The 10,812-nt window shown below is 38.1% G+C and overlaps 1 protein-coding gene across 2 annotated transcripts; it reads left to right on the top strand.

Annotated features, from left to right (window-relative positions):
• Positions 1 to 3,666: 3,666 nt before the first annotated feature.
• hmgn6 (high mobility group nucleosome binding domain 6) lies at positions 3,667 to 7,788 on the top strand. Of its 2 annotated transcripts, none has more exons than XM_026940799.3 (6): positions 3,667 to 3,817; positions 4,924 to 4,956; positions 5,168 to 5,197; positions 5,353 to 5,400; positions 5,997 to 6,119; positions 6,940 to 7,788. In XM_026940799.3, the coding sequence occupies exons 1-6, from the start codon at positions 3,803 to 3,805 to the stop codon at positions 6,985 to 6,987; spliced, it is 297 nt and encodes a 98-aa protein (XP_026796600.1). In that variant the 5' UTR covers positions 3,667 to 3,802; the 3' UTR covers positions 6,988 to 7,788. The 2 variants fall into 2 exon arrangements, with proteins under 2 accessions (XP_026796600.1, XP_026796601.1); XM_026940800.3 differs by having other exon boundaries at positions 5,997 to 6,132.
• Positions 7,789 to 10,812: the final 3,024 nt, after the last annotated feature.

The following is a 10,812-nucleotide window of genomic DNA, read 5'->3' as shown; positions in this document are numbered from 1 at the left end:
CATCTGTCACGTTAATTCATTCACTCATTCATTCATCTTCAGTAACCTCTTTATCCTGGTTGGTTAGTGGTGGAAATTTAGCATAGCAGTTCAATCCACCTACGTGCATGTTTCTGGACAACAGAAAGAAACCTAAGAACTCGGAAGAAACTAACCCGGACATGGGGAGAACATGCACAGAGCGCTCCACACATACAGTAACCCAAGCTAAGGATTGAACCCTGGAGCTCTGTAGAAGCAACACTACCATCTGCACCACCATGACACCAACACCATGACGCCCCAACTTTGACACAGTGAAAACTAAAGAAAGATGATTACTGCATATGTGGAAGTAACTCACACATTTTATTTTAACTGAGAATTCAACTAAACCGAAGCATATTATGAACTATTATTGCCAAACCCTTGTTAGGCATATGCAGCTTGACTAACTAGGTCTGTGTTTTGGCAGCTGGTAGCTGGTCAGACCAAGTTGGATTGTGTTGTTGTGTTATAGTATGAACATAATAACAAAATCCAGGTTGGTCTGACCACCTACCAGCTGCCAAAACACTGACCAAGCTGGTCAAGCTGATATATGGAAAGAATTTCTAAATCACCGCTATTACTGCAACATCATAGACAGTTTTTTTAATGTCACATAAATATAGAGGCCATACCACATGATGCAATCCACTCATCTGCAGTGAGGATCAGAAGGCCAATTCATGAAGAAATACAGACATGAGTTCTGGAACCAAGATTAACCTCTACTCAAGGTGATGATGCTCCAATTTCAGAATTTCAGCTTTCATTTCCTGATATTTAGATCTAGACGTGTTAAACACCTTTGATGGCAGACCACCTAATCTTTAGGTGAGCAAATGTATTGGAACATATAGTCTTAAAGTAAACAACACTTAATATTTAGTTGTATATCCTTTGCTTGCAGTAACTGCATCAAGCTGGCATTCTTGCAAACTGTTGCATTCTTCTTTTGTGATGCTTTTCCAGGCTTGTACTGCAGCTTATTTCAGTTGTTGTTTGTTTTGGGGGGTTCCTCCCTTCTCACCTTCTCTTCAGGAAGTGAAATGCATGCTCAATTGGGTTAAGGTCTGGTGATTGACTTGGTCAGTCTAAAACCTTCCACTTCTTTCTCCTGATGAAGTGCTTTGTTGTGTTGGCAGTGTGTTTTGGGTCATTGACTTGCTGCATGATGAAGTTACTCCCAATTAGACTGGATGCATTTCTCTGTAAATTGGCAGTCAATATGTTTCTGTAGACTTCTGAATTCATTCTGCTGCAACCATCATGAGTTACAGCATCAATAAAGATTAGTGAACCCGTTCCAGAAACAGCCATGCAAGCCCAACCCATGACACTACCTCCACCATGCATGACCAATGAGCTTGTACGTTTTGGATCATGAGCAGATCCTTTCATTCTCCACACATTGGCCTTTACATCACTTTTGTATAGGTTAACCTTGGTTCCAGAACATTTTTGGCTAATCTCTGTATTTCTTTGTGAATTCCAATCTGGCCTTCTGATTCTTACTGCTGATGAGTGGATTGCATCTTGTGGCTTCTATATTTCTGCTCTTGAAATCTTCTTCGAACGGTGGCTTGTGTTACCATCACTCCTGCCTTGTGGAGGTTGTTGGTGATGTCATTGACTTTTGTTTTGGTGTTTTTCTTCACAGCTCTCACAAAGCTTCAAAATGGCTTGTTTTTCTCCCATGGACAGCTCTCTGGTCTTCATGTTGGTTTATCCTTTTTAACAACAAATGCAGTCTTCACAGGCAAAACCCAGGACTCAAACCAAGAGTAGACATTCAGAGCTATTAATTGTTTGGCACACCTGGGCAACACAGGCGAACCTGGATTATGTGGGTGCCCAAGGAAAAATAAATGCATGGGGCCCTTCTGAAAGATTCTTTTTTGTTTGTTATCATTTCTTCATGTTACCCAGAGATATAATTATACAATGTACATTTAAAAGTTGTCAAAACACATCTTTCAGAACATAGTGTTTATTTTTTTACAGCTTCATGGTGTGTTTTACAAACAGGAAATCAAATCTCAGTGAAGAAACAAAATGTCCATCTTCGACTAATGTTAACTAATATTAACTAACCTAAAGTACTGATTCACAGGAGCAAGAGACACAGTACTGATACTTGCCAAACGGTGCCGCCAGTGTTGTGTGCATCATTTCTGGTAACACCTATTGCATTTCAGCCCACATTAAGAACTGCTGACACTACTCAAAACATGTTAACCCTAGCCTATCTATTACCAGTAATTCATCTTGCAAATAATAAGGTGAAATAAACCTGAAATTGGACAAGAAGATGTGGGTTTGTTTGTCTTTAATTATCCTTAATTCATTCGTCATTATCACTTACTGCTGTCCTGTTTCCTCTTTTCCTCCTCTTCTTGTTTTCTCTTGCACGTCTGGCTCCCAGATAGGGAGGCTCTGGCATCTTCATTTTCAAGAACTAAAGCTCATGCAACTTGGGTGTGAAGGCGTGGAGCAGGAGCACAAACGAGTCTTCAAATGAGATAGCGCCCTGCAAAGGGGGTTGCTGAGATGTTACTGAGCATTATTTTAAGATGAAAATTTCTGATTATTTAAATGAGCATACCTCGGGGCCCTCTCAGAATGCGGGGCCACAGGCAATTGCCTGCCTTGTAGATATGCCTCAACTGGGCAACAAGAGACACTATTTTTACAATATTTTTGATAACTTGAAAAATGGATGGGCTCAAGCGAAAGATGCCATGTTCTAAGCTAACACATCTAGATGTAAATATCAGGAAAGGAAAGCTGAAATTCTGATCTATTTTTGTCATGTTCATCTTTTGATCTCAAATACAAATCTCTTCAGTTTATAGCAAAAACAAAAGAATTGGCCTTACTGTTCCAATACTTTCAGAGGGGACTGTATTTACAGCTGGGCCATTATTGACCCAAAATTTAAATGCTGAACAAGAATACGTTGCTTTTGGGCCATTTTGGCCAACATTCCCGATGGTGCCATAAACTTAAGAAGTGTAGTCAGAAATCATGCCCAAGATACCTGCTGTAAACTACATGGTATATAACACAGATGAAATACTGTTGCCCTGTCGTATAGTTACTACATGTACAGCTCTGCATAGCTCTCACAGTATTCTGTTTAGTTTTAAATGGCTTCCCAGATATTGTACAAGTTAGCAAGGGCAAATTATGCCACCTACAGGCGTCTTCACAGCCCCTCACACAATAAGTGTCTTTTCACCCCTGTGAATTTGGCCAAAGAAAAAGACCGGCATGAATGCACCGGGTGAGGAGGGCGCCATTTTGGACCTAGGCTAATTATAAAGCACAGTGTAAAGCTATAGGAAGCCTTGCATTCGAATGGCTCTCGAAACAATACATGTTTCCTCAAATATCCGATAAATACAAAGGAAGGGGACTAGGAACTTATAAAATAAGATGCCCCTTCTCCAACTGAAACAGTGAAACCGAGTCACTGAATAACTTAATGACTTTCTCCTTTCCTACTCTGCCGTAACTAGCTTTTGGCGCGTATGAGGAAAATACCGGCTGGGTTCTTCTTCTTCGTACGCGGGTCTCCATTCCGAGTGCTGATTGGTGGGAGGCGACATCAATCACCTCTTAGCCGCTCCCCTCCCCCCATTCAGCCACTAGCTGTAATGTTCCTGTGTGTTTACTACTGTATTTAGGATAAGGACACGGTCACGTATATGCTCTGAGTCCGCAACAAAAAGTCTTGGTTTTAGTATTTTTTAAAGACACCTTTTAGGAATCCACCATGCCCAAAAGAAAGGTATGTAAGTCCACTGTTTGTGTTGGTAGTTTTACTTGAAATCAGTGAAGGAGTTAGGTATTGATAGCTCGCTGTTTATTGTAAAGCTATGTCCACAAGACTTGGCTTTAGGTAAATTCCCTTTGTTTGCAAAATATCTAATTTTCCGAAGTATTTTTAGTCGATTTTTAAAAATTCCTGCGGTACAAATCGATCTAAATTTCCATTATTTTCGAGAGTGCACCAGTACTCTGTTTCTCCAGCAGCCTTGCTCGGTGGAGTCTGAAATCTAGTTTTGGTCTCCATGCTGGTAAACCTCAAGCAGCCATGCTTTTACAGTTCACTGTGAAAAATGGCTGAGAACAAACGCTGTTTTTATCGCCTAAAACCTCTAAATAGGCTTCAACGGGGCTCGAAAAATGGCGCATGAAATTTCTTTTCAGTTGCACTCGCCAAGGTCTACTTTAATGGCGGCGAAAAGATATATTTGTTGTTTTTTCCCTTTGTTCGTGCTGCCAGATGGCTGCAATGGCGGTGATTTGTCGGCAGATGGCGCCTTGGATTTTCGCGTCAGCCCCTCCCCCTAGGGCTGGGAGTCGATCGCAAAATAAGATTCTCCGATTCCGGGCTTTGGGAACTTAAGAGTCGACTCTAAAGCTTTGTTGTCGATTCGGTAAATAAAATTGATTCAGCTCAAGTGTACACAACCCCACGAGACGTAGACTGAGTAGGAAATTCCAATGTCACTGTTAATATATATATATATATGTTTTAATAATAATATGACTAAGTATTAAAGCAGTGAATTATTTAAGTCTATAATTAATACTACCTAACTAGATTATTAGTAATTTAATTAAAAAAGAAGGTGACTTCAGATGAAACACTTGACTAAATTGATAAGATCAGAACATGGTGAGTATTAAAAGGTCAGAAAGACAAAATATGTTTTTGCTGTCAGTATAATGCTTTTAACAAGACACATAAATCAGTTAAATAGCTGGTGGTCAGCATATTATGTTAATAAATGTCAAGATCCATTGTTATTGCAATGCTTATAGTTTCTATCTGTCATTTTGAATTTATTGATCATGATTTTTTTCCTTTTTTTCCAATATTTTTTCCAGCAACAGGGTGCTGAGGGTGATGCAAAGGAAGAGGTATGTAAACTTTTTTCCCCATTTTGCTTGCATTTGTTTGACTCTTTCCTAACTTTAATCTAAACTTTTATAATTTACATGCATTTGGCTAATTTGCTGTAAGTGTTTTTGTTTTTAAACACATACTTGTTCATATGAACTATACATGAAGTTATCAAGTGAGTGGTGATGTAGATTTTGTGTTGAGTTGATATTCTTTCTGCCTTTTCAGCCTCAGAGAAGATCTGCACGGTTATCTGCAGTAAGTCAGCAATAACAGTTGTGGTGTTGCAAAATAATTGCAAGAGTGTCCATCTGTAAAAGTTCTCCTTTTTTTGTCATTTGTTTTGTCATTGTTTTATCATTGAAGTTGCTTGAGTATTGGGTGATGTGTAGTTAACTATGTTTAATTTACAGAGACCAGCTCCTCCCAAGCCTGAACCGAAGGCAAAAAAGCCAGCTAAGGTAAATGCAAGTTGATAATTTTGCACTTCCTCAGAAGCCACAAGGGCACTGAATGATTACTTGTAGAAGAAACAGTTTTGAATAGCAGCATTACAAGAATGAGTCCACTTTAATTTCAGATGTATAAGTTGATATTTAAATTTGCAAATGCTGAGCTAATCATGGGGCAGATTTAGGTGGGATTTGGTTGGGGATTAGGTGTTTGGTATTACTCAGGAAAAGCAGTAACCCAGAAATGCCCATATGTAACAGAATGTCCTCGGTCTGTTCTCACCACATGTATATGATGTATAGAAAGAGATCAGTTTGATAGCTGTGTCCTATCTATCTATCTTGTACACTTAAGATACTTCTGTTTTACTAAATTAGTTCTACATGAATTTTTGGGGGGTGTCTGTGGGTTCTTAAAAGATTAAATTTTTTTGAAATTGCATTTGAAAAATAAGGTGCCTTAGTAAATATTGAATTGTATTGAAAGTGTGAGTTTTTACGGTATTTTTTTTAATTGGTTTCTTTTTTTCCTATGGAATCCAATCTGTTTTGAAGTTACTGAACATGGAAAAATACTCTGCAAATATATATTTTTTTCCTGACAGAAAGACAAAGTGGTTAAAGACAAGAAAGAGGACAAAAAGAACAAGGGGAAGGCCAAGGAGTCTACAGAGCCAGAGGCCAACGAGGAGAACCACTCAGAAAACGGAGAAGCCAAGAGCAACGCGGTACAGTTCACACGTACATTCCTTTTATCTATTACAAGTTTAACAGTCATATGTCACATGATCATTTAATATTGGTCAGATCAGTACCAGCTGTATTAGCATTTTATGTGACCTGGGAATTTTTTTTTTTGACAAAATGATATCATGATAAATTATGCAATATGTTGTTTCCGTGTTACTGAGAGTATTGCATTGTTGGTACTTCTGCATGTTTCATAAAAATGTTCAACCAGTTAAAAGAACTAGTTATATAACTAATGTAATAACAACAATAACTGTAATAACAGTAATAATAGTTGAAATGTCATAATAATAATAATAACATAAAGATATATTAATAGTTTTGGATGCTGCATTGCTAACATAATCTCCTGTTTTTGGTTTTAAACATATAAACATATGAGGGTGATGTAGAAAAAGCTGAGAGATAATGTTAGGCCATGTAACAGCTAACCAGCTTTGAGTTTCTAATAAACAGTAATATGCATATATCCTCCAAACATGTTCTTATAGTGTAATTAAATATTGTCATTCTATAATCGATTAAATCTATTGGAAAACTGTATGTTATATGCACATTTATACACTCAGTAAGATACAAATGAGCTGTTAAAACACAAAATAATAATAATAAGAAGAAATGATCCCATGTATGGATCACAAAAATGATCAAAAATATAAGGCAGACACTCTAAGATAAACGTATAAAGGGCACAAGGATTTCTATTAAGATAAAGGTAGGGAAGATGATACTGATGAAGAAACAATTTCTGTTAAAGTAAAGATGTACATAGTGATCATGAACATCTCCTTTTCTCAGGTCGAGGAGACTCCAGCAGAAAATAAGGAGGAGGCAAAGTCTGAGTAGCACCACTGCCTCACATCAGCTGTCTCTCCCTGTCCAGTTCCCATTTTTTCTTCCACCCTTCAAAAGCGCTCTCACTCATGCTGTTGCCCCTCTCTTCAAGGCATATTGTTAACAGAGGAATATTTTTATCAATGATTTTATAAGTATCAGTACAGATTTTTAGCACAAACTAAAGCTGAATGCGGCATACCTTGCAGATTTGCAGCAGTAAAATTTAGTTTCTGCAAGATGAACACACTAAAATCTTTTTTTAAAATGTCATTTCGTGAGTGTCGATAGCTTGTTTGGTCTAGTAAGAGCATAAACGCTTCTACAGTTTTGAGTGCTTATCCTGTCCCCACCCCCACCCCTTTTCCTCCCCTTTATCCGAACTATATTACCATATAACAAATGATTTTTGCTCTCTCTCTTTTTTTTTTTTTGTTTTTTTCTCATTTTTATTTTTGAACCTTATATATATGTGCAGTGAGTCTACTTGCTTTTGTCTCTTGTACTAGATTTTTTTTTTTCACTTAAGTGTATTGTTCTTAGGATGGAGGAATACCAGAAAAAAAACATCGGAAAAACATTCCAGGGCAGAGATACATGGCCTGATCTTTTTCAACCTACCCTGCATTAGTTCAAAAACAATATTTTATCAAGAGCAGCTCATCCAAGACTATGCTGTTATGTGAAATTTTCTAAATGATGACAATTTTTTAGGATGAAATTCTAATCTTTACTGAAGTATGCAGGTGTTCATGTACCCTAGCTGACGTTCTGGATGTCTCTTAATAAATGAAAACCTTCGAATTTTCCTCAGCTTGCTTCTCTGCATGAATATGTCCATATGTTGATTCTAGTAACTGATTTATTCAACAGAGCATGTGACAGAGATCACATTGCGTTGTAGTAACTTCCTGCTTTTGTCATTTAGGAATTGGTATGTGGTTTGTTCTTGCAGTTCTGAGGCCAGTTTTGCTGTTTGGCCTTTAAAAATGCTAATCTGTTTTCAATATAAAAAAATAGGACAGTATAAAGACAGAAGTTTTGTGTGTGTGTATATATATACACACACACACACACACCAACAGTTTGTCCAACACCATGTTTGTCAACAGCAGTCAGGGATTGCACACTTCTTGATAAACATATTTCTTGGCCACATCTTGGTGCTTTGTCCTAGTATAATATGCTCTTTGACAGGCCTGTATCTCCTGATGTCGGTTGGCCTGAGCCTGCCTGCCTGTCACTGGACAGTGCCAAAGCATGACGTACATAAACAAATGACCTCATCTGTGCTCTTTCTTATAATCAGAAAAGTAGAGAAGTGGAGAAAACCTCATGCAAAATGGCCAGAGTGAGAAAGGATGACTGTCCACAGCTACTAACTCCTGCTTAATATTACTTAATATTGTGAACAGAGGTGTAATCCCAAAAATGTCAGTATTTCCTGCAGCAGTGGTTATGGTAATTGACAGTGTCTTGTGCTTATTATAGAGCGTTCTCCAAAACTGATCAGCTGTTCACTAATCAAAATTTTGTAGTTGAGAAAGTTTTTGCAGAATCACAATGGTTTTTAATAAATAAAAGCAGTACTTTGTTTTTCAAGTTCTTATCGTGGACCCTACTGTGTATTGCTTTGTGGCACAATACCAAAATGATCTGCTTGATATCAGTGAGATTGTCGTTTCAGTTGCTGTATGATTCTTTCTTGTTGTAGAAAACTACAGATTTGTTTGGATCTGTACTTGGATCAGTTAAGATCAAAAGGATAATATGGTTTAATGACTAATACTTGGTGGTCTAATATGGGGCCAGTTTGTTGAATGGGTTTCTTTTGATTTTTCAGCCAAATACTGGCTTGCTTCACTGGCAATGACAGCTCTTTGGACTTCATATTGAAAGTTAACAGCAACAGATTCCAAATGCAAATGCCACACTTGAAATCAACTCTAGACCCTTTATATGCTTACTTTAAGTGAAATAATGAGGGAATATCACACACCTGGCCATGAAACAGCTGAGCAGCTGTTTATGCAATTAAAAGCGCTGTAATTCCTACACCATTCACCTAATTTAGATGTTCCTACCTTCATATGAAAGCTGAAAGTCTGCAATTTATTTATTCATATTTAATTAAAACGTCAATGCATGTATACTGTGGTAGACAGCTAAAAATATCTATGAACCTGATTGTATGTACATTCACTGTCCACTTTCAGTGCATAAAATCGTGCAGATACAGGTTAAGAGCTTCAGTTAATGTTCACATCAAACATCAGAATGGGGATTTTTATTCACAGCATTGGTGGACCAAGATGGGGCCAGTGTGTTGGTGCAACCACTCGAGTTGGCCCCGTGTTACTAAATGATAGCTTGGAAACAAAACCAGGTCTCCCATGTCAAAGTCCATTAAGCATGAGGGTATGAGGAACATGACCCACTCTGACTTAATGTGTCATTTCTGACTCCATGTCTAGCCCAACTGAAAAATATATCCTGTGTGATAAAAGATGTCAGAGGCAATGTTATCCATAGCTTTTAGTGCTCCTCTTGCTGTTTCATGTCTTGGATAGTTTATCAAGCACAGTCAGGTCCGCAAACATTCAGGCATTGACAAAGTTATTGTTTTTTTTTTTCTGTCTGTCACATTATATTGAAGTTAAAATTGAAAGTGAAAATAAACTCAAAGTGCAGACTCAAAGTGCAGACTCAAACTCAAAGTTCCAGTTTTAATTAGAGGATTTTTAAATCCATATTGCTGAATGGTGTAGGAATTACAGCATTTATTATATGTGGTTCCCCCCTTTTTAAGGGAACAAAAGTAATTGGACAAACTAGCCTAAACAAATTAAATTGCCATTGTTAATATTTGGATGCAAATCACTTGCAGTTAATGACTGCCTGAAGTCTGGAACCCAGAGACATCACCAGATGCTGGGTTTATAACCTGGTGGTGCTCTGCCAGGCCTTTACTGCAGCTGTCATCAGTTCCTGCTTGTTCATGGTCTGTTTTGCCTTCTGCAAGTGAAATGCATGCTCAGTTGGATTCAGGTCAGGTGATTGACTTGGCCATTGCAGAACATTCCACTTCTTTGCCTTAAAGAAAGCCTTGGGTTGCCTTCGAAGAATGCTTTGGGTCATTGATCATCTGCACTGTGAAGCACCATCCATTGATTTTTGAAGAATTTGGCTAAATCTGTGCAGATAATATAGCTCTATACACCTCAGAATTCATCATGTTGATTTTGGCAGCGGTCACATCATAAATAAACACAAAGGAATCATTTCCACTGGCAGCCATTCATCCCCACACCATACCATGAGGTGGTATGCTTTGGATTTTGGTCAGTTCCTTACCTTATGCATAGACATCTCTTCCCGTCATTCTGTTACAAGTTGATTTTTGTCTCATCTGTCCATAGAATAGAACTGTATGGGCTTTTACTGATGTTTATGGCAAACTCTAATCTGGTCTTCTTGTTTTTGAGGCTTACCAGTGGTTTATATCTTGTGGTAAATCCTTTGTATTTACTCTGGTGAAGTCTTCTCTTGAATGCTTTGTCACAGATATGCCTACCTCCTGGAGGGTGTTCTTGATCTGGCCAACTGTTCTGGGGTTGTTCTTCACCAGGGAAAGAATTCTTCTATCATTCACCACAGTTGTTTTCCGTGGTCTTTCGGGCTTTTGGTGTTCCTGAGCTCACCAGTGCATTCTTTCTTTTTTAGAATGTACCACACCTAATGCTGTTGCTATCTCTCTGAATGGGTTTCTTTTGATTTTTCAGTCAAATACTGACTTGTTTCACTGGCAGTGACTGCTCCTTGGACTTCATATTGAGA

The sequence above is a fragment of the Pangasianodon hypophthalmus genome, chromosome 7 (assembly GCF_027358585.1).
Source record: "Pangasianodon hypophthalmus isolate fPanHyp1 chromosome 7, fPanHyp1.pri, whole genome shotgun sequence".
NCBI classification, from domain to species: domain Eukaryota; kingdom Metazoa; phylum Chordata; class Actinopteri; order Siluriformes; family Pangasiidae; genus Pangasianodon; species Pangasianodon hypophthalmus.
Note: the sequence above shows the minus strand (reverse complement) of the source record. Positions and strands in the feature narration are given on the sequence as shown.

Coding starts and splice junctions, on each gene's coding strand:
- hmgn6 (XM_026940799.3), top strand. Junction 4,957..5,167: donor AGGGTGATGCAAAGGAAGAG/GTATGTAAACTT, acceptor CTGCCTTTTCAG/CCTCAGAGAAGATCTGCACG. Junction 5,401..5,996: donor AGGCAAAAAAGCCAGCTAAG/GTAAATGCAAGT, acceptor TTTTCCTGACAG/AAAGACAAAGTGGTTAAAGA.